The sequence below is a fragment of the Notolepis coatsorum genome (assembly GCF_963971535.1).
Source record: "Notolepis coatsorum genome assembly, chromosome: 19".
Lineage (NCBI taxonomy): Eukaryota > Metazoa > Chordata > Actinopteri > Aulopiformes > Paralepididae > Notolepis > Notolepis coatsorum.
In genome coordinates, this window is record NC_140183.1 from 32,726,119 (window position 1) to 32,748,352 (window position 22,234).

Consider the following 22,234-nt stretch of genomic DNA (forward strand, 5'->3'; position numbering starts at 1 on the left):
GTTCAAAACAGACTTATATGTTCCCTCATCTGTAGGTCTAAATGTTTGCTAGTTCCTCAGTCCTCCTACCCTTCATACGATGGGTATTTACAAGAGTGAAATGTTTTGCTTTTTAAGTTAGGGGTGTAATGGTTCAATACGCTGATGGTTTTGTAGTTAGGGGTGTAATGGTTCAATACGCTGATGGTTCTATTTCTATAATTTAAGCAAAGATTTGATGTGTTGTGAAATTGTACATTTCTACCACTGTTCTATTCATTTCAATTGGATTCATTTTAGAATTGGAATTGTAATATGTGTATAATGTGACGGTCACAGGACTGATTCAATCAGGTTATGCAATTAAAGCCTTAAGTCTGGATATTAAGCCCACATGATATTGTTTATAAATTAACTAGATGTATAAACACGTAGATTTTTTTATTAAAGTGGATGGCCAGTTTTCCAGGTGGATGCTTGTTGGACCTTTACAGATATTTATGACGCGTTGGTGACCTCTTACACCCCTACCTTAGGAGCAGTGAATGTGCCTGTAAGGAACATCTTTAGTATTGAAAAATATCTCAAAGGTAGAGCAAATAATATTGATATTACCCACGGGTCTCTATTGGTAATCAATCACCCAAATATCTGGTGTCTAGTCTGTTGTAAAGCAAAGGAGAATCCATGGGAAACTCAACTACACTTCAAATTTGTATTCTCAAGATTTCATTTTAATTTATTATTATTGATTTCATTGTTGGGTTTCGTCTTACTGTCAATAATTATTTGTTTTACTGAAACATTCAAACTTAACCCTTTTTTCCTCTTTCGTTTACACTAATGAGCCACTCTTACAGCACGTTTGTATTTTGAGCATTAAAATGTTGTCCAGCAGCACAACACGTAACAACATCCGTTTTCTCCCCCTGCGTATGGAAAGCTACATAATTGAAATTCTTTATTAGGAAAACCCCTTGAGATACAGCATCTCGTTTTTGAGGGTGTCCCAAATTGTATGCAATGTAATACAGAAACGGAACACATAAACAATTTAATAAATAAAAAACATACAACAGAACAAGTAAACATTATAAGAGGATATGACGCTCATTCTCCATCATAATAGGCCTACTCCACGGTGGCCACCTGACATCTCTCGTATGTTTGATGAAGTGTGTTTTGTTTTGACAGATTAAAAGATAATGTGTTGCTCGCTCACCTGCTGCACTGAGCCACGTGTGTCCGTCATCAATATATTGGAACAGACCGAGAACTTACTCATATCTGCCCGGAGGGAGAGAACAGCAGCGGGAGAGTGGGACACCAGCGTGTTGAAAAGAATATCACCAGTAGAATAGCTTCACTTTTAGTCTTGCACTGTTAACTCCTCGTCTGCTCGGTTGTTATAGGAACAGGGTCTCTCTTAGCGGTTAAAGGAACATGCCGACATGACCGGCTTCTCCAGAGTCAGACGGAAGATGGATACCAATGTCCTCTCTGTGCGTTCAGTAGAAAAATATCCGGCTGCAATCTAGCCTAGCTTAGCACAAATGAATGGAAGCGGATATGGACCACTAGCCTAGCTTAAAACTCTGGGATGGGTAAAACTAGGCTAGCTGGTCCGTATCCGCTTCCATTAATTTGTGCTAAGCTAAGCTAGCTTGCAGCCGGATAGCTTTCTACTGAACGCACAGAGAGGAAATTGGTCTCTATCTTCTTGTCTGACTCTGGAGAAGATGATAAGAACATCCCATAATGTTGGCATAAAGATGAACCTTGAGAGGAACGGGGAGAATGAACCTTGAGGGGAACAGGGAGGATGAACCTTGAGAGGATCAGGGTCTCTGGGGATGTTTTTGACTTTTCTTTTTCAGGCAATACATTGTCAACTGTATCTTTCATCACTTCACTCATGGACATTCATCAACTATTTTTTTCGTTTTTCTCACTCATTGCTCATTAAACTCAATAGTTTTGAGTTCCACCCACTCAGTATTCCGTTTGAAACTGACTGATGGTAGAATTATAAGTATGAGCTAACTAATCCAGAAATAACTGTTTTGTGTGTGTGTGTGTGTCTGTCGTTTTTTGGACCAGCTCTCATGTGAAAATTACCTCCCTTAACTTTGTGAATGTTTTTCTTTGTATAATAAATTAAATATTATTGTCTCAAGTCAGTCACACGGTTCTGCTTATTTTTGCGCACATCAAGAATATAAACAATAAAAACAGCCACCAAGTCCTCTACTTCTAGAATAGGCCCTTTTCACACCAGACATTTTAATTTGTCATATATGGCTAAACAGGTAACCATAGATATAACATAATGAACCATGTATTCATTATTATGTTAACATAAGTTAATGTAGTTATAGATATAACAAATTAACTATATTCATTATGTTAACAGTTCTAGATATAACAATGAACTATGTATTCATTATTATGTTAACAGTTATATAACAATGAACTATTCATTATTATGTTAACATAAGTTAACATGGTTATAGATATAACAATGAACTATATCCATTATGTTAACTGATATAACAATGAACTATATTCATTATGTTAACAGTTATAAATGTAACAATGAACTATTCATTATTATGTTAACATGGTTATAGATATATAATGAACTGTGTATCCATTATTTTAACATAGATATAACACAATGAGCTATGTATTAATTATTATGTTAACATTGTTATATATATAACAATGAACTACGTACTAATTATTTTATAGATATAACATAATAAACGATGTATTCATTATTATGTTAACACAAACATAATTTGTATGTGTGTATGAAGTGTTGATCTGACTTGTGGTGTGGGAGATGCAGACATGGGCGATTTTTGTTATAGTGGAGGGCCATAGGAACCTGCACCGAATGTGGTTGGTCTAGGACTTGTGGTTTTAGTGGAGAAAGAGAATACAAATCCCAACAAATGCAATAGGGTTCCAGCAGATTCAGTGCTTGGACCCCTAAATAAGGTTGTATGTGTTTTTCCTAGAAGTGCATGAACAGGTATAATAAAACCTAAAGGAAAGATGAAGATATTAGATTGTGTTACAGCTACATCACCAGAAGATATATGCTCGTGGACAAACATGAACTAAACTTCTTGACTTGATTATCTTAATTTACTGGTGTAATGGACATTTTAACTGTTTTAGCAATATGCTTGAATCCAAGACTATTCTTCAGTTTTCTGATGTTGAATGAGTAATACAAGTCTTTGATTATGTTCTATTTTGCCCTTTGTTGATCTCGCACTAGAGCACCAACATGTCATTTATACAAGCAGGTGTATTCCACGTGGGGAAATGGGAAGTAGGGAGGAGGGGCTCTGCAACATGTAAACAACAACATTCATTTTGGACCCACAAAGATTTTTTTATTGAGTCACCAATCAATAATTTTTGGGGGGGGGAAGTAATACTTTTATTCCACACCTTTCTAAAAGCTCTGTGGATGTATAATTCATAGCACCTTTACATTTCGTTTCTGTATAAAAAATAAACATAATAAATCCAAATAAAATTTAAATAGTCTCAATAACTCACACAATCACAGTCCTCACTTTTGTTAATAATTGACCGAAGAAATCCTTTATTTTCCTCGTGGAAATGACAGTAGGCCTATGCTCTATGAAACTCCTCCCCCTGGGCAGAACCAGGAAGTCTCTCCCCTTCTACGCCGCTCGCTCGCTCTCTCTCTCCCTCGTTCTCTCTCGCTCTCTCTCTCTCGCCCAGCCTCAAAACAATGAAGCTCCAATGAAGTGTGTATGTGTGAACAGTCAGTAAAATGTCTCAACATGAACAGAACCAGGGAGTCGTTCTGGACCAAGACCAGTTCTGCTGCTCTATCTGCCAGGACCTTCTGAAGGAGCCGGTCACCATCCCCTGTGGACACAGTCACTGCAGCAGCTGCATTGAAGACTGCTGGGACCAGGACGAGAAGACGGGGGTCTTCAGCTGCCCCCAGTGCAGAAAGAGCTTCTGCCCCAGGCCCGAGCTGACGAGGAACAACATGCTGGCCGAGGTGGGCGCTTTGAAATGTGGAGGGATACTGTTTGTTCACCCGTGCAGAATCCTCTGTGTGACGTTCATATAGGGGTCGTTCTGCGGTATATCGCTCTGTTGTTAAACCACTACTATCTGTGTCTTGTTGCGGCTGTTTCAATTGCGTGATTACGGGTCCAGTTTCCCCCACAATATTAACCTTTGCGGCGCAATTCTCTGCTGATAATAGGCTCGTTTGAGATGACCGACGGCTTGCCTCTGAAACAGACGAGAGTAGCCGATTGCAGTCAGGCGAGCTTTCAGTCAGACAGCCCCAGAGAGAGTCAGGCTTAATATTAGACTGAGTATAGCACCGTATTATTATTATTATTATTATTATTATTATTAATTATTATTATTATTATTATTATTATTATTATTATTATTATTATTATTATTATTATTATTATTATTATTAGCACGATGCACCATTTGATCTGGCAAGTAGAGATCAATCTGCAATTAAAACAGCTAGACTGTTGATAATATTGTGCAGCAGGTTAAGTTGGGTTCTGGTATTAATGAAGAAGAATGACTAATACTATCTACCAATATGTTTCTAGGCAACAAGGACGCTGCTAACTTGCCTTGACATGCATGCGCACGGATCACGGTCACACGCACGCGGCTGCTTTTGGGACCAGACATTTAATTCCTTTGATTGATTGATTGAAAACTTTATTAACAGATTGCAGAATGGTTACAATACAGTACGGCTCAATACAAACAATTGTTAAGGGGATGCAGACCAGAAAAAGACTTTCGTCTTGTTTACATCAGGGTCCCCCATTTTCAATTAATCAAGACATGTATGACATACATGACATACAGCACCGTTTCATCCTGACATTTATGACATACAAGATATACAAATATACAGTACTGTTTAAGAGAAAGAGATCATACAAAAAAATATATATATATACACATGAGGGAAGAAACTGATTGGAGGGGGTTGGGTGGGTGGGAGTTTCTTCAAAACTTTTGTTCAGTAAAAAAATCAACGTGTTAATTAAACTATCAACGCTGTCAAATCTCTGATCAATTATGAATCATTTAAGCATTACATCACGCGCAGGAGTGTGTTATAGGAATTAGATTGTGCCTAGGGGTGGTTGTTAGGCCTGACGCGCAGCGGAGGGTCGTTAGACCCCACTACGCATGATCTAATTCCTATAACATATGACTACAAGTGATGTAATGTCTTTTATACAATGGCAGAATTCACCCAACCTTATTGCTATAGAATAAACACACAGTAATTGAAGCATAATGGAGATTTATTCACAACCATCCGCAGAAAAAGTAGGTCAAATTTTTTTTTTTTTTGCCTCTGTGTCTAGAAGCAGAGGGAGGTGCGGTGCTTCAAAGCATGCCATCTAACAACAAACTTCATATAAATCCTGCAATGTATTATTGTTTTGACAATGGGTCATGACAAACCAATTACACAATCCAACTAGGGATGCCCCAATCACGGTTTTTGCCACCGATACCGATCGTCTATGAGTCATATCGGCCGATACACTGCCGATACCGATCGTTTTTGGTTTTCTTATAGCAGCTGGCAGTATTATACTGTAGGTAACACAGGCATTCTCAAAGTCCGGTCTAAATTATCTAATCTAATCTTAGAAATTAAGTAAAGTGAATAGTACTGGGTGTTAAGCATAACAGTATCTAAGTTAATTTACTTATGACCATTATAGTCAAAGTATTTTCCTATGAACTAAAACGTATAAGATGTTCGCAGTGTTCAGTGGAAAATCCCGGATTCAAACATCGGGTTAATTGAATCTGGATAATGGGACTCTTGATCTACTTAGTTGAACCAGGTACGGGGAATAGGGCCCTGGTCTGCATCCCCTTAACAATTGTGTGTATTGAGCCGTACTGTATTGTACCCATTCTGCAATCTGTTAATACAATTTTCATTCATTCATTCATTCATTCATTCAGACTGACGGACATTTCCCGATAGTGGACCATGCGTGATCTCTGAACTCATCCGCTTTGTTTACATTACCTGTATATAAATACCTATATATAAGTACATTAATATGAAACGGTACATTAATATGAAACTGTGGTACACCGTACAATCAATAACTCGAGTGACTGACGGACATTTCCCGATAGCGTGATTAATTACATAATCCATGTGTATGTGCGGCTGGGTGGCGCAGTGGACATTGCGCTTGTCACCAATGCAAGAGACACCGGGTTCGACTCCGGCTGTCGGCGTTGCCTCTGGCTTGGGCCAGTCGTCATACTAACTCAATTGGCGGGTGGAAGTCGATGGGTGGTAATCTGGACGTTGTCGACAGCGACTCCTACAGGTCGGTTGGGGACGCCTGCACAGCAGAGACAGGAAATGGCGGGGGTAGTGTGAGCCTCCCACACGTTACACCGCGCCAATGAGAGTCCGCGCTGGCAGGTGAAAAGATGTGACAGGCTGCCTCCTCGTGTATCGGAGGGGACATGTGATGCAAGGCTTCTATCCTCCCTACAACCAGCCAGTGGGGGCCATATGCGAGCAACGTTCAAGACAGGGGAGGGGAGAATTGGCACAGCGGGTAATTGGGATGGGAGAAAAGTAGAAAAAGAGGAGAAAAAAGTGGATAAAAGAAAATCCACGTGTATGTAACAAACTAACATATTCCAGTTGACTGTATCTTTTTTGGAGGATTCGTTCAAAAGCTATTCATACTTCAGTTTTTCTATCTATGGCGGATTGATTCAGACAGAAAAAATAAAGTAATTCGGTTGTGGGAGGGATCTGGGGTCACGTGGAGTGTGTTATACTAAATAACAACGGCAACTTCACTGCTTCAGCCAATCAGAATCAAGAAATGTGCATGCCATTGTATAATCATTATCAGATCTCAGGGAGACGTGGTGGTAACCTATTGCCAGACCTGTAATGGGAACCAACCAAATCTGAGGGGGGTGTGGGTGTGTTAGTTAGTTAGTTAACTTAAATGCACGATGTGCTCTTTCAGCACGATGGACAGTTCTACATAGAAATAACTCAAACAATTCCCTTAATTAAGGGAGACGCCTCTCCCTTCTCTGCAACTACTACTGTAGACTGCATTGAATAACACTCTGCATTATGTATCAGCTGACTGCATTGAATAACACTCAGCATTATGTATCAGCTGACTGCATTGAATAACACTATGCATTATGTATCAGCTGACATACAAATAGCTTAAACTACTAGTAGTCTGCATTGAATAACACTCTGCATTATGTATCAGCTGACATACAAACAGCTTAAACAACTACTAGTCTGCATTGAATAACACTGCATTATGTATCAGCTTAAACAGCTTAAACAATTCCCTCAAATTAAATTATCAACAAAAGCAATGCCATATTTCTCTTGGGAATTAAAAGTGTCTGAAACTAGTTTACAATGAATTGTAAGAGCTTCCAGCTCTTTCAGCACCATGGACAGCTCACGCCAGCCTTCCCCTCTGTCTCTCTCTCATTTCACTCTCCAGACCTGAAATGAGCTGTCCATGGTACTGAAAGAGAACAAGGAGTTCTCTTCAAGTTGTTTGAATTCTTGTATGTCAGCTAATGCCACCACTGGATTGATGATTGTTGAAAACACTTGTAATTTTTGCTCATAGCCGGTGAAGCCCCAAAAGACACTGCATGGATCCCTGAAACTGCCTTTCCTCAGCCACTGGGCTTAAAGTAGCCAGCACTCCACCCACCGCTCTGCACACCATCTCCCCTTGTGCACCATAGATAACACTGTTAAACAGTTTCCAGAGTTTTGTCTTTTCATCTGTGTTGTCCTGTCAAAGATTTACTTAGCTTTCTCCAAGGCTAAGTTAGTAGGCTATTGTCATAGCTAAGGTAGTGAGAGAGTATGTAGAGAGAGTATGTAGTGAGAGAGTATGTAGTGGGAGAGTATGTAGTGAGAGAGTATGTAGTGGGAGATTATGTAGTGGGAGAGCATGTAGAGAGAGTATGTAGTGGGAGAGTATGTAGTGAGAGAGTATGTAGTGGGAGAGTATGTAGTGGGAGAGCATGTAGAGAGAGTATGTAGTGAGAGAGTATGTAGTGAGAGAGTATGTAGAGAGAGTATGTAGTGAGAGAGTATGTAGTGGGAGAGTATGTAGTGAGAGAGTATGTAGTGATAGTGTTCCCTTGGGGAAATTCAGTCATAGCAGCATGGGGAGGGGGGAGGGGTAGAGGGGAGGTACATGTATGGGTAGGGTAATAATAGAATACATAATATAGGCAATACAATTATAGTACAGATACAAAATAAGCAAAGTGTAAACAATATAATAACAGTGTAAATAATATATTAACCATGCGCTGACTGAGCCGTCCTCCGTCTGTCTCTCCTAGGTGGTGGAGCAGCTGAAGAGGACAGGAGACCAGCAAGAGTCTCCCTCTGCCGCTCTGACCTGGGCCGGACCAGGAGACGTGGCCTGTGATTTCTGTACTGGACCCAGGCGTCACAAGGCCCTCATGTCTTGTCTGGCGTGTCAGGCTTCCTTCTGCGAGACCCACCTCCAGCCTCACCACAGTATCCCCGTGTTGCAGAAGCACAAGCTGGTCAAAGCCACGGCGCGGCTGCAGGAGAAGATGTGTTCCAGTCACGACAAGCTGCTGGAGGTCTACTGTCGTACGGACCAGCAGTGTATCTGTTATCTGTGCACCATGGATGAGCATAAAGGTCACGACACGGTCTCCACGGCAGCAGAGAGGACGGATAAACAGGTAGGACCACAACAAGGTCATGAAGATCCAAGTATAATTTAGGGAAGAACGTGATAAACAATTGTGTACAAATTCATCATCATGAAACAAAAGTGAAACAAGATCATCTGCAATATAATTGTTTTGCCTAGGGGGGGACGACGACGACGACGACAAAGAGGTGTGTGTGTGTGTGTGTGTGTGTGTGTGTGTGTGTGTGTGTGTGTGTGTGTGTGTGTGTGTGTGTGTGTGTGTGTGTGTGTGTGTGTGTGTGTGTGTGTGTGTGTGTGTGTGTGTGTGTGTGTGTGTGTGTGTGTGTGTGTGTGTGTGTGTGTGTGTGTGTGTGTGTGTGTGTGTGTGTGTGTGTGTGTGTGTGTGTGTGTGTGTGTGTGTGTGTGTGTGTGTGTGTGTGGGCTGCACGATTAATCGTTTTTTAATCGAAATCGCGATTTGGAATGATGCAATTATCAAATCGCCAAGCCTGCAATTAAAAAAAAAAAAAAAAAAAAAAACAATGTTTTTTTTTTTTTTTTTTTAACCAGGAAGTTCCATTGAGATACAAGATCTCCTTTGCAAGGTAGACCTGGCCAAGATGACAGCAATAACATTTGCAATACATCACACAGCAATAAAATGTGCGATACATCACACAAGAACATAATAAATGTGCATGTATACAATACATCACATGTAAACACAAAGCAGAATAGTCTACATGATAGTAAAAGTGTATAATACAGGGTAATACAGTAATTTTGCAGTTGGGACCCGACTACAGAAAGCAGCAACATTCTTCTTGTAATTTTTTTTTTAAATATGTTATAATCGCATCGCAAATCGCAATCGCAATATCTGTCAGAATAATCGCAATTAGATTATTTCCCAAAATCGTGCAGCCCTAGTGTGTGTGTGTGTGTGTGTGTGTGTGTGTGTGTGTGTGTGTGTGGGTGGGGGTGGCCTATTTGTGGTAGGGGTGGGAGCAAACTGCTGGCTGATACTTCACACTATTGCTGATGACTCAAGGAAGTGCAGCGTTGAGTGTGAAGTTGATTTAGTTGCAACCAGCCGAACGGGCACTGCACTAGTTGAGCAAAATAGAGAGAGCATTTAACTGAACCTCAGACGACATACAGTACGGCTCCGTTATCTGTTCAGTTCAGACCTCGTCCCTTTGAATCCAAATATCAAGAGTTTCATGTTGACCATTTTTTTTTTTTTTTTTTTTTTTTTTTTTAATTTATTGATATTTTTGCACAAATCTTACAAATATTCAAAGATATATTTCAACAGCATAATATGCAAACTCCAAGATTTTTTTTTTCTTTTTCGTATAGACATATAAAACATACAAAAGACTTATACAGACATACCAAAAACAGACATGGAAATTATAAAAAATACTTACAAAAAAAAACATTACTATATGTGCATATATAACCAAGATGCATATACGTTAATGCATATACATATATAATACAATATAAAGTATAGGTACCATCAGGTCAGATCCCATTTTTCACCTTCATCATTGATAATACTGAAACCCCACCTTAATCATTCATCCCCCAGACCGTTCAGTCAGGTGTAGAAAACTGTCCCATACCTCAGCGAAGATATCCTCTCTTCCTGCGACTCTATATGTCACCCTTTCATATGATGCTGTCCGGAACATTAGTTCCATCCATTCTTTAAAAGTAATATCAACAGGTGATTTCCAATGTCGTAATGCAATTCTACATCCTGATATCATGGCCATTCTATACCACATTCCCCGGTATTTAGGCAGTTTAATCCCTTTCGGTACTATACCCAAAACACATGCCATTGGGGCGTTATTTATCTTCACATTCAGGACCTTACTTAGGAATATCACAATTTGATCCCACATTTTCCGGACCTTCTCACATTCGTATAACATGTGCAGTAAAGTGCCTGTCTCCTTCTCACATCTCCAGCAGATGTCACTGTCCCTTAATTTCAGTCTGGCCAGTTTACTAGGCGTCCAATAGCTTCTGTTCAACACTTTGTAAAAAATAAGTTGTGATTGCGCCTCCCTAGAGAATTTACTCCATTTGGACACCAGTTTCTCCCACATTTCCTCAGTAATATCCTCACGTACATCGTTCTCCCAGCTCAATCTCAGACCCGCCAATTTGGGTGCATTGTATTCTCTTATAACATCATAAAATCTTGACGCACCGCCTCTCCTACGCCATCCTTTATAGAATATTTCTTGAATTGCAGTAATCGGGCCACACTTTGGTCCTCCTATTGATGACGATATACAATGTCTAATCTGTAGGAATTTATAAAAGTTTTTATTATCTATATCAAAATCCTCTTTAATATCCTCAAAAGGCAAGACCCCATCCTCCCCGGCTATATCACCTAGTACATGTATCCCCCTTTTAATCCAATCGTCCCATATGACTGATTTCTTACCAACCTTTAAGTTTCTTATTATACCATATAGAGGCTCTCGTAGTTAAGTATGGGCTATCACCAGTCATTTTGTGCGATTGATTCCAAGTTTCCCTGATAAATGCCATTAAAGGGTTTTTAAAAGGTATAGGTCTGTCTGATTGTGTCAGGAAGGATTCCAGAGATGAGGGATATATCATTTCCTCCTCCATCTTGACCCAAGCAGGTGCCTCCTCAGACGAGTGATTCAGTTTGGAGAGCTGGGAGAGCGAGAATGCATAGTGATACCAGTCTAGTTTAGGCAGGGATAAGCCGCCATTTTCCTTTGCTGCATACATTTTGGCCCGTCCAAATAGCGGCCTTTTGCCCCCCCACAGATATACATGAATGACTTTGTCATACTGTTTGAGTAACTGGGTCGGGAGAGTCAGCGGCAACATATATAGGATATAATTTAATTTGGGAGCCAATATCATTTTTACTAGGTTTATCTTTCCCAGGAGGGACATATTCATTTTGGTCCAATTCTGGGTCAGAGCACTAATGTGTTCGATTATAGGGGCAATATTGGCTTGCATCAACTCTTTCAGACCTGGGATCAGCTTTATTCCTAGGTATATCAACCCTGACGGCATCCATCTGTATTGCCACCCCCTTCTGATATCAGGGGGACAACATTTAGAGAGAGGCATTGCTTCTGACTTGCTCCAGTTGATTGTGTACCCAGATATTTCGGAGAAGGACTCGATAATAGTTCCAATGACCCCAGCTGCTGTTCGGGGATTGCTGGATACCAATAAGATATCGTCCGCATACAAAAATAATTTATGTTCTACCTGCCCCGCTATTATCCCTTTGATGTCCTGATTAGTCCTTAGTGCGATAGCAAGTGGTTCGAGGAAGAGTGCAAACATTTGGGGAGAAAGCGGAGAACCTTGCCTCGTCCCCCGCCCTAGGTTAAAGGGCGATGATACGATCCCGTTGGTCAATACTGATGCCATCGGATTTGTGTATAACAGTTTTACCCACCCAGTAAACGATGGTCCGAACCCGAAGCGCTCTAGCGTGTGAAATAAGAATGCAAATTCCACCTTATCAAAGGCCTTTTCGGCATCCAATGAGAAGGCCACTGTAGGTTCTATATCATTCCTGACCTTCCACATTATGTGTAGGAGTCTGCGGATATTATCAGCTGAGTTTCTCCCCTTCACAAAGCCCACTTGATCTGAATGCACCAAAGTTGGTAGTACATCTTCTATTCTATTCGCAAGTATCTTTGCCAATACTTTTTCTTCCAAATTGCTCAGGGATATAGGTCTATAGCTTCCACAGCATTGAGGGTCTTTGCCCTTTTTCTGTAGTAATGTAATAGTGGCAGATCTCAAGCTAGTGGGCAAGCCCCCCTTTAACAGTGAATCCTCATATACTTTTAATAGTCTCGGAGCGATTATATCACTGAATTGTTTGTAGAAATTGGGAGTAAACCCGTCGTCTCCTGGTGCTTTACCCAATTTAAGGCTGTTGATTGCCGCGTGTATTTCTTCTATCGAGACCCCCCCCTCCATTGATTTTACTTGTTGTTTCGATAATGACGGTAATTTGATTTTGTCGAAGAACGCGTCCATTTTTAGCTGATCCACCGCCTTCTGTGGGGTATACAAGTCCTGGTAGAAGCACCTGAAAACATTATTAATTTCCTTTTTGTCTGTAATAATCTTGTCATCTTTATTACGAATCGAGGATATAATATTTTGATTATGCATTTGTTTAACCCGATTCGCTAGTATTTTACCCGCTCTCTCCCCTTGTTCATAATATCTTTGGTTGGTCCTAAATAACGCATATTCAGCCTTCTTTTGATATATGTTGTTCAATTCGTATTTGGATTTGCTTAGGTTTCTCCACGTTTCTGGGTCTGGTCTCTGACTGTGCTGTTTCGAGAGTATTTTAATTTCCTAATCTAATGCTGTCATTTTTTGTTTCTCTGCCCTTTTTAGTATCGCACCGTATTGTATGAGTCGTCCTCTCATGTAAGCTTTACATGTGTCCCACATTATGCCACTATCATCTATTGACCCTTCATTAAGTTCCCAAAATTCCTTAAATATAGTTCTAATGTACGCACACGATCCTTCATCATTTAACATCAGGTTATTGAATCGCCATCTCCGAGATCGTTGCCCTTCTTCCATGGATGTGATCACTAAATCAACCGGAGCATGGTCAGATATTACAATGTTCCCTATCCCAGTACTTGCCACCTGTTCTACCAGTGCGCTAGAGATCAGGAAATAATCTATTCTAGAGTATGAGGAATGCGGGTGAGAGTAAAACGTGTAGTCTCTTTCTTGTGGGTTCATAATCCTCCAAATATCCACTAGACCCAATTCCTCTATCAGAACACCAACCGCCAGTCTCCCTGTGTTGTCAGCGGTCCTGGGTTGATACGATCTGTCCATTAAGGTGTTTCCAACCAAGTTGAAGTCCCCCCCTATGATTACGTTGCTATTCCCTATTTTCCTGATCACCTCACATACCTCATGGAAAAAGTCTGAGGACGACCCGTTGGGCGCATATATATTAGCTAAAGTAGTCCTCTGTCCCTCTAAATCAGCATCCAGTATAACCCATCTTCCCTCATCATGTGAGAAACTATTGTGCACCTTTAGGTCTAAGTTTTTTCTCACCAATATTGCCACCCCCCTCTTCCTAGAAGAGAACGTACTATAGTATATTTGTCCCACCCAATCCCTTTTAAGCTTGGCCGACTCCTCCTCATCCAGGTGCGATTCCTGAATTAGTGCAATATCCGTCTTTTTTTGTTTCAAGAACGTCAATATCTTTTTTCTCTTAATGGGATGATGACATCAGTCTATATTCCACGATATTATTTTAATCAGCCCCATATTCCTCGTAATGCATCTCCCCTGTGCAATCCAGGACGTAGTCTAGTGCCTGAGACTGTGAAGATATATATACAATAGTATAGCATACAATGAAATAAAAAAGAACATATAAAAACATAAATACATTTTCCCCCCCCACATTTACCCAAGCTACGTTCGATATGACCCCAGATAGAACAGTCGTACCGAGGGTGAGATCGATACTCACCCATGCACCTTGGTCCCCCTCGACTAACAGAGGAGTGCATATGGCACGAGGCAGGTTGCCCAAAACTGTGCCCCTACTATCTTGTATACCCTGATGTAACGTATGGCTAACACTGTAATCTATATACAGTGCGATCAATTCAACTGAACTTGACAAAACGGTAACGTTTCCAACAATTAACATTTGTATATCTCTCAGATATATATTGGTACATTGTAACTTCTATGACATAGCCATAATGGCCTGTGGTTCATTTCGTTATACTTTTCCTGTATCCATCCGGGATATTTCCCCTCCCACAATTTTATCATATTCTCCTATTCAGTGCCCTCTATTCTCATTTCACATTTTTTTTTTTTTTCTCAATCGCTTTTTTTTTTTTTTTATATATATATACATATTGGCATTTTGTGATGTTATTTATTCTATGACGATGCCCCCGTGACTTATCTGTATCCATGCGCTTCATGAACTTTATCTCAATTGTCCGCCTCCGACTGTCCCCGTCTGAATCCCTGTAGTTTCTCCCGGTATCCGTGATGACCATTGCCCTGCTGTGTGGGGCGTTCAGTCCCCGTCGCCTGCATGTCGTCCCCCGGTCCCCGTTTTCTTCCCACTGTCTGCCAGGTAGACAGCCGCATTATCTCCTCTCGGTCCGGGTCGGTAGTCGGGTTCACCACGGTGATCTTGAATCCACGTTTTGCCATATCCGCCGTCGCCTCCGCTGCGCTCTGGTACAGGCGGGTGCCATCCTCGTAGAATACCCTCATCTTCGCTGGATACGGTGTCTGGAACTTGAGATTCTTCTCCTTCATTATTCTCTTGGCCTCGGCATATTCTCCTCGCTTCTTCAGTATTTCAGTGGGGAAGTCATGGTCGACATAGAAGCGATCGTTGCCACATGAGACGTTCTTCTTCTGCCATGTTCGGCGTATTATCTCTTCCTTCATTTTGTAACTCCCAAACTTAACCACGATTGACCGTGGCTTCAGCTGTGGGTTGTTAGGCCTTGGGGCCAGTGCCCGGTGTGCTCGTTCGATACGAAGGTCCATGTCATGAGGCAGTCCGAGTGCGTCCTTAAACAAGCCGTCTAGAAATCCATGCATGTCTTTTCCCTCTTTCTCCTCCGGGATACCATACACCCGCAGGTTCTCTCTCCTCGTTCTGCCCTCTTGGTCGAGCAGTTTAGCCTCCATGTCGGCCTGCCTCTGTATAATTTTTTTTATTAAAACCGTCGCCGCATCAAGCACATTTTAATTTTCTCCGATTCTCCCCTCCGTTTCACCGAGCCTGTCGTTCATTTTGTTCATGTCATTCCTTATCTCCCGAAACTGACGTTCATTGTCTTTTCTGAAGTCTTTGAGCTCGTTGTATATGTTCAACAGCGTGGCTTCTTGTTCACAGTCATCGTCGCCATCTTTTCCTCCCGTTACGTCGTCATTCTCTGCCATTCCGTCGTCCTTTTCAGTTGTAATCGTGTTCGCCCTACGTCTCGTGATAGCCCCTTCTTTCATCCCTATTAAATATGTACCCTGGTGTTGTTAATAAATGTTTTCCGGGGCTAAATCATTTTGCTGTCGGGGAGCTCGCGAGTTAAGCAGCCATGTTCTTCCGCGGTCAAACCGGAAGTCATGTTGACCTTCTTCTGAAGAAATGATTCAATGAAGTGTACTGTAGAAAGACATCTTGGAATTTGCACACAAGTAACAGAATAATCTTAAACTTAATTTAGCAGGACAAAGACTCAAACTTTGCTTTACTTTTCCTTTATGCCCCTGAATGAAACTCTTTCCTCCAACATGGACGTATTCCAGAAGCAGCTGGGCGAGAGTCAACAGGACATCCACCAAAGAGTCCAGGAGAGAGAGAAGGAGCTGAAAGAGTCGCTGGAGTCGCTGAAGGTGAAGTCATACAACAGTGTGTGTGTATAATGCGTGTACTCGTACCTTGATGTCTTAAAGGAACACACCAACATTATGGGAAATTAGCTTACCGTCTTCTCCAGAGTCAGACAAGAAGATGGATACCGATTACCTCTCTGTGCGTTCAGTAGAAAGCCTAGCCTAGCTTAGTACAAATGAATGGAAGTGGATATGGATCAGCCAGTCTAGCTGTTGGCCAAAAACACCTCCTCTCCCAGAGTTTTAAGCTAGGCTAGCTGGCCCGTATACGCTTCCATTCATTTGTGCTAAATTAGGCTCTAATCTTGCAGCCGGATAGCTTTCTACTGAACACACAGAGATCTCTTTCTTCTTGTCTAACTCTGGAGAAGACAGTAAGCGCATTTCCCATGATGTCGGTGTGTTCCATTAACAGAGTTCGGCGCAGACAGCAGTGGAGGCCAGCGAGAGGGTCTTCTCTGAGCTCATCCACTCCATAGAGACAAGGCGCAAGGAGGTGAAGGAGCTGATCAGAGCCCAGGAGAAGACTGCAGTCACTCAGGCCGAAAGACTCCTGGAGCAACTGGAGGAGGAGAAAGTGGAGCTGTGCAGGAGGGATGTTGAGCTGGAGAAGCTGTCTCACACTGATGACCACATCCACTTCATTCAGGTTAGCTAGCTGTTCTGTCAAATACTGATGACCACATCCACTTCATTCAGGTTAGCTAGCTGTTCTGTCCCACACTGATGACCACATCCACTTCATTCAGGTTAGCTAGCTGTTCTGTCCCACACTGATGACCACATCCACTTCATTCAGGTTAGCTAGCTGTTCTGTCCCACACTGATGACCACATCCACTTCATTCAGGTTAGCTAGCTGTTCTGTCCCACACTGATGACCACATCCACTTCATTCAGTTTAGCTAGCTGCTCTGTCTCATACACAGGGCTAACTACAGCTGTTTATATAGGGCTAACATAACTGTTTATATAGGGCTAACATAACTGTTTATATAGGGCTAACTACAACTGTTTATATAGGGCTAACTACAGCTGTTTATATAGGGCTAACTACAGCTGTTTCTATAGGGCTAACTACAGCTGTTTCTATAGGGCTAACATAACTGTTTATATAGGGCTAACATAACTGTTTCTATAGGGCTAACTACAGCTGTTTATATAGGGCTAACATAACTGTTTATCTAGGGCTAACATAACTGTTTCTATAGGGCTAACATAACTGTTTCTATAGGGCTAACTACAACTGTTTATATAGGGCTAACTACAGCTGTTTCTATAGGGCTAACTACAGCTGTTTCTATAGAGCAAACTACAACTGTTTCTATAGGGCTAACTACAACCGTTTCTATAGGTCTAACTGCAACTTTCAAATCAGCATGTCTTGCATATTTCTTTAACCACATCCATGTCAGTCTTATCAGCTAGCTGTTCAGTCTGATCAGCCCAATCTCGCCTAAAATATGTAAATAAGTACTATCGACTACAGGGGGGGGGGGAGTACATAATGTATGTTATGTTATGGCCATAAGTAATCTATTTACTCATTGTATCGAAAATGTAACGTGTACGTATTACAATAAATAAATAATAAGTACAAAATGTAAACGTTTAACCTTTTCAGAAAACCTTTAAGTTCCTCTGCTGGGGATCGAACCCTAACCATAACTGTTGAACGTAACCTCAACTCTAACTATAATCATAGAGAGCACTCTTAACAATGAATATGAAATAGACTGCTATGAGTGCTCTGTAGCCTATAGATATACTGTAGAACAGGTTACATTTATAATGGTCTAGTTTTTGTGACCATCAACAATGTTACTCTTGAGACCAAACTCACTAGCATGTCTTCACACCAGTATCAACTGTCAAACTGACAAGTAAAGAGAGACGATATTCACGATATTCATCTACCCACATTGGAATTTGTAGGCTATGCTTCTTTATCCTGAATGTCATATCCGTAGGTGGTCAACATTATATTATTTATTAAAGATGGATAATATAACTTATACTGTGTCCATAAATCCACTCCTAAAACAACTAGAAGAATGCACTCAGTCCAGACCTCCAGATCGAACATAACATAACTAAACTGCCCACTTTGCCGCCACATGCAACATTGTACTGGGTAGATGACAGAAACAAGAGTTGCTGATATTGCCTCATGTTTCAAGTTTCAAGTTTCTTTAATAGTTGTCATACAGAAGTACAGAATACTTTTGTACAAAATGCTTCTTACTGTTGCGCTCCAGAGACTGTGCAAGACAAGATAAGTATGAAATAAAATAACATAGTAAAATTAGAAGTAAAAAAATGAGGTCACAGTGTTCAGTTTAGACATATGTACAATGTTCGATGCAGAATAGACGTAGTTACCATACAATATACAATACTGTGCAGTGTACTAATATACAATACTATATAGTGCAAGGCAGAAAAGGAGAAATGGGACGAGGTGCAATTTAGGTACAATTCATGGTGGTGCCATGTCATGATGATGACCTTTATTTTGTTCTCAGTTTGGCCTTGGTGGTGGCGCTAGAGTAAAGGTCATAGGGTCACCAAATAGGCATCTTCCTCTTGGGGTCATGGTAAATGGACTGCATTTATATCACGTTTTCATCCTAAGCGCTTTACAACTTATGCCTCAACCTTCACCTATTCACTCTTGCTCAAGGACATTTCTACGCTGCAAGGAGGAGCCGGAATCCAACCGGGAACCTTTTGATTACCAGACGACCGCTCCACCTCCTGTCGTCCCTATGTCATGAATGTGCACAGCAAATGTATCTGCTCCTTGTTTTATTCTCTTCTATCGCTGTCCTTTGTTACCTCTCTCTCTCTATTTCACTCTGTCCAGAGTTTCCAGTCCCTCACCAGTACCAGTGGATCTCCAGACATACCCGGTATTACTGTCCGTCCTCTGCGTCACTTCAGAGACGTGAGCGATGCTGTCTCTGACCTGAGAGACAAACTGGAGAACATCCTGCAGGAGACGTGGCCAAAGATATCAGCAACAGGTGAGATGACCAGCCTCTATAAGGTTCTATGATGTCAGTGCAGACCAGCCTCCAGCAGGTTCTATGATGTCAGTGCAGACCAGCCTCCAGCAGGTTCTATGATGTCAGTGCAGACCAGCGTCCAGCAGGTTCTATGATGTCAGTGCAGACCAGCCTCCAGCAGGTTCTATGATGTCAGTGCAGACCAGCCTCCAGCAGGTTCTATGATGTCAGTGCAGACCAGCGTCCAGCAGGTTCTATGATGTCAGTGCAGACCAGCCTCCAGCAGGTTCTATGATGTGATGTTGTGACTGATTGTTTGTGTCTCTAGTTTCTACAGTAGATGTCATATTTCCACCAGATCCCAGGACCAGAGAGGACTTTTTACAATGTGAGTCTGTGACAACCTCTTTCTATTTCTGCATTGCATATAGGATTTCTGGCTAATTTGCAACCCCTGTCCCTGGTTAGACTTTTCTACTTAAAAGTGGTCATTACATCATCATTACCGAGTTAAATTGAGCACATAATTAATAGTGACATTCTTTACATGATCACATAATGGTTATGATAATGAACGACATTACAGTCGTTTTACATGTGTTGCGTATGTCTGCCTGTGTGTGTGTGTTCCCTGCTTCATGGCAATATATGTGTCTTTGCATATGTGTATAGGTATGCATGCGTGTACTGTAGTCTTATGTAGTAATACGTATGTATGTTTGTCTGTTCCTCTAGCTTTGTATACATGTCCATGTGTGTCTGTTCCTTTATCTGTGTGTACATGTCCATGTGTGTCTGTTGAGTTCCTTTATCTGTGTGTGTACATGTTCATGTGTTGCATTTTGACCTACAATGATTTACAGTAACAGTGTGTCACCTGACAGACGGCTTCTGAACATAATAGAGGTTGTGTGTTTAAGTAGTTCTGATTTGGTGTCATGTACCTTCCTCCCAGACGCCTGTCTCCTCTCACTGGACCCAAACACAACAAACAACTTCCTCTCCCTGTCGGTGGAGAACAGGAAGGTGTCCGGCACGCTAAAGAACCAAAGGTACCCCGAGCATCCCGAGAGATTCACCATCATCTGGCAGGTGTTGTGCAGAGAGGGTCAGTCTGCACGGTGTTACTGGGAGATAGAGTGGACCGGCTTCAAGATCTACACATCCGTCTCGTACAGAGACATCACCAGGACGGGGTATGTCGAGGAGTCTCACTTTGGGAGCAACGACAAGTCCTGGAGCTTACTGTGCTCCATCGAGGGCTACTGGTTCAGACACAACAATGTGGAGACCAAGGTCTCCGGCCCCCAGTCCTCCAGGATAGGTGTGTACCTGGATCACAAGGCAGGAGCTCTGTCCTTCTACAGCGTCTCCGACACCATGACCCTCCTCCACACTGTTCAGACCACCTTCACGCAAGCGCTCTATCCAGGCATACGGCTCTGTGGTGGTGGAACGACTGCAGTGTTGTGCAAGATATGGTCCTCCGTGACTTCGTGATGCACCTTTAAACGTGGACCAAGTGTTTCTGAAGGAGAGTCTATTTTTATATTAGGATTTATTTATTTATTTACCTCCATTTTTAAATGAGCGTGACGACCACAGATGCCTAGACTCGCTAGCCCTTGGCTAACTGGTCGGACCCTTCAGTTGACTGGTTAGCGCTGTCGTCTGTGGTCTGGGCGACGCGGTTTCGATGCCCCCTGAATTCACTACATTGGTGTCAGAAGTGTCAGAGTGTGAGGCCATCGGAAGCGTGTGGCGCCCAGTGGCATGAGGGAGCTGATAGGCTGAAGCATGTGACGCCCAGAGGCGTGGGAACGCACTTCCTGAAGGAGGGGGGTAGTGTAATGACCACGGACTGCCTAGACTCACTAGTCCTTGGCAAACGGGTCAGACCCTTTAGTTGACTGGTTAGCGCTGTTGCCTGTGGTCTGGGTAACCCGGGTTCGATTCCCGGCTGCCCCATGAATTTGCTACATTATTTTCAAGGCCTAATCCATAGTCCAAACAGTCAAATGGGTAACAGCAATAATGAAAACATGTTTTTACTCAACAGTTGAGCTCTCAATGCAAATACTAACACTGGACAACAGACAAACATCGCAATGCAAAGACTAACACTGGACAACAGGCAAACATCTCAATACAAATACTAACACTGGACAACAGGCAAACATCTCAATGCAAAGCCTAACACTGGACAACAGACAAACATCTCAATGCAAAGACTAACACTGGACAACCATCACCATACAAAGACTAACACTGGACAACAGACAAACATCACCATACAAAGACTAACACTGAACAACAGACAAACATCTCGGTGCAAAGGCTAATATTGGACAACAGGCAAACATTAGTTTTCAATTGTAATTGCAGTATTTTCTGACTGCTAAATGTTTTTTTACATTAGTAATGTTTATAAGCACTGGAATGAAACAGACAGGATATTCTGATTAATAATGAGTTAAGAAGGTTACAAGAAAGTTCCAATGTCCTTCTATAAGTCAAACGTGTTGCTAATGTGGGTAAATAGGCCCCATATTGGTAAAAAGAAACAAACATCTTCACTGGTTCTTCAAAGACATTATGCTCAGAGTTTTCTGAACCCCTATAACCACGACAAGGTCCTTCTCCAGGTTTTTAAAGTGACAATGTGTCTTTTAAGGGGCGACCCCCTTCGTCATTAGCCTTATTATATTGACAACAAAACGAGTTGGCGCTGAACTAGTTCATTAATAGGTTCAAACCTCCGCTTTTTAATTTATTAAACATTTTTTATTTTCGTTTTAAATTTAAAAAAATGTATCTACTTTTTCTCCTCTTTCTGCGATTTCTCCCCATCCCAATTTACCTCTTGTGCCAATTCTCCCTTCCCTGTCCTGATCGTTGCTCGCATATGCCCCCCACTGGCCGGTTGTAGGGAGGATAGAAGCCTTGCACCACATGTCCCCTCCGATACATGTGGAGGCAGCCTGTCACATCTTTTCACCTGCGCGGACTC

General features: G+C 41.8%; 1 protein-coding gene across 1 annotated transcript; it reads left to right on the forward strand.

The window, feature by feature from the left end:
• Positions 1-3,796: 3,796 nt before the first annotated feature.
• On the forward strand, positions 3,797-20,724 carry LOC311246446 (tripartite motif-containing protein 16-like; the record flags this gene model as incomplete). The annotated part of the gene is made up of 6 exons (XM_084336600.1): positions 3,797-4,033; positions 8,428-8,802; positions 16,131-16,217; positions 16,633-16,866; positions 19,083-19,242; positions 20,180-20,724. 6 exons carry the CDS (start codon positions 3,797-3,799, stop codon positions 20,722-20,724), a joined length of 1,638 nt encoding a protein of 545 aa, XP_084192726.1.
• Positions 20,725-22,234: the final 1,510 nt, after the last annotated feature.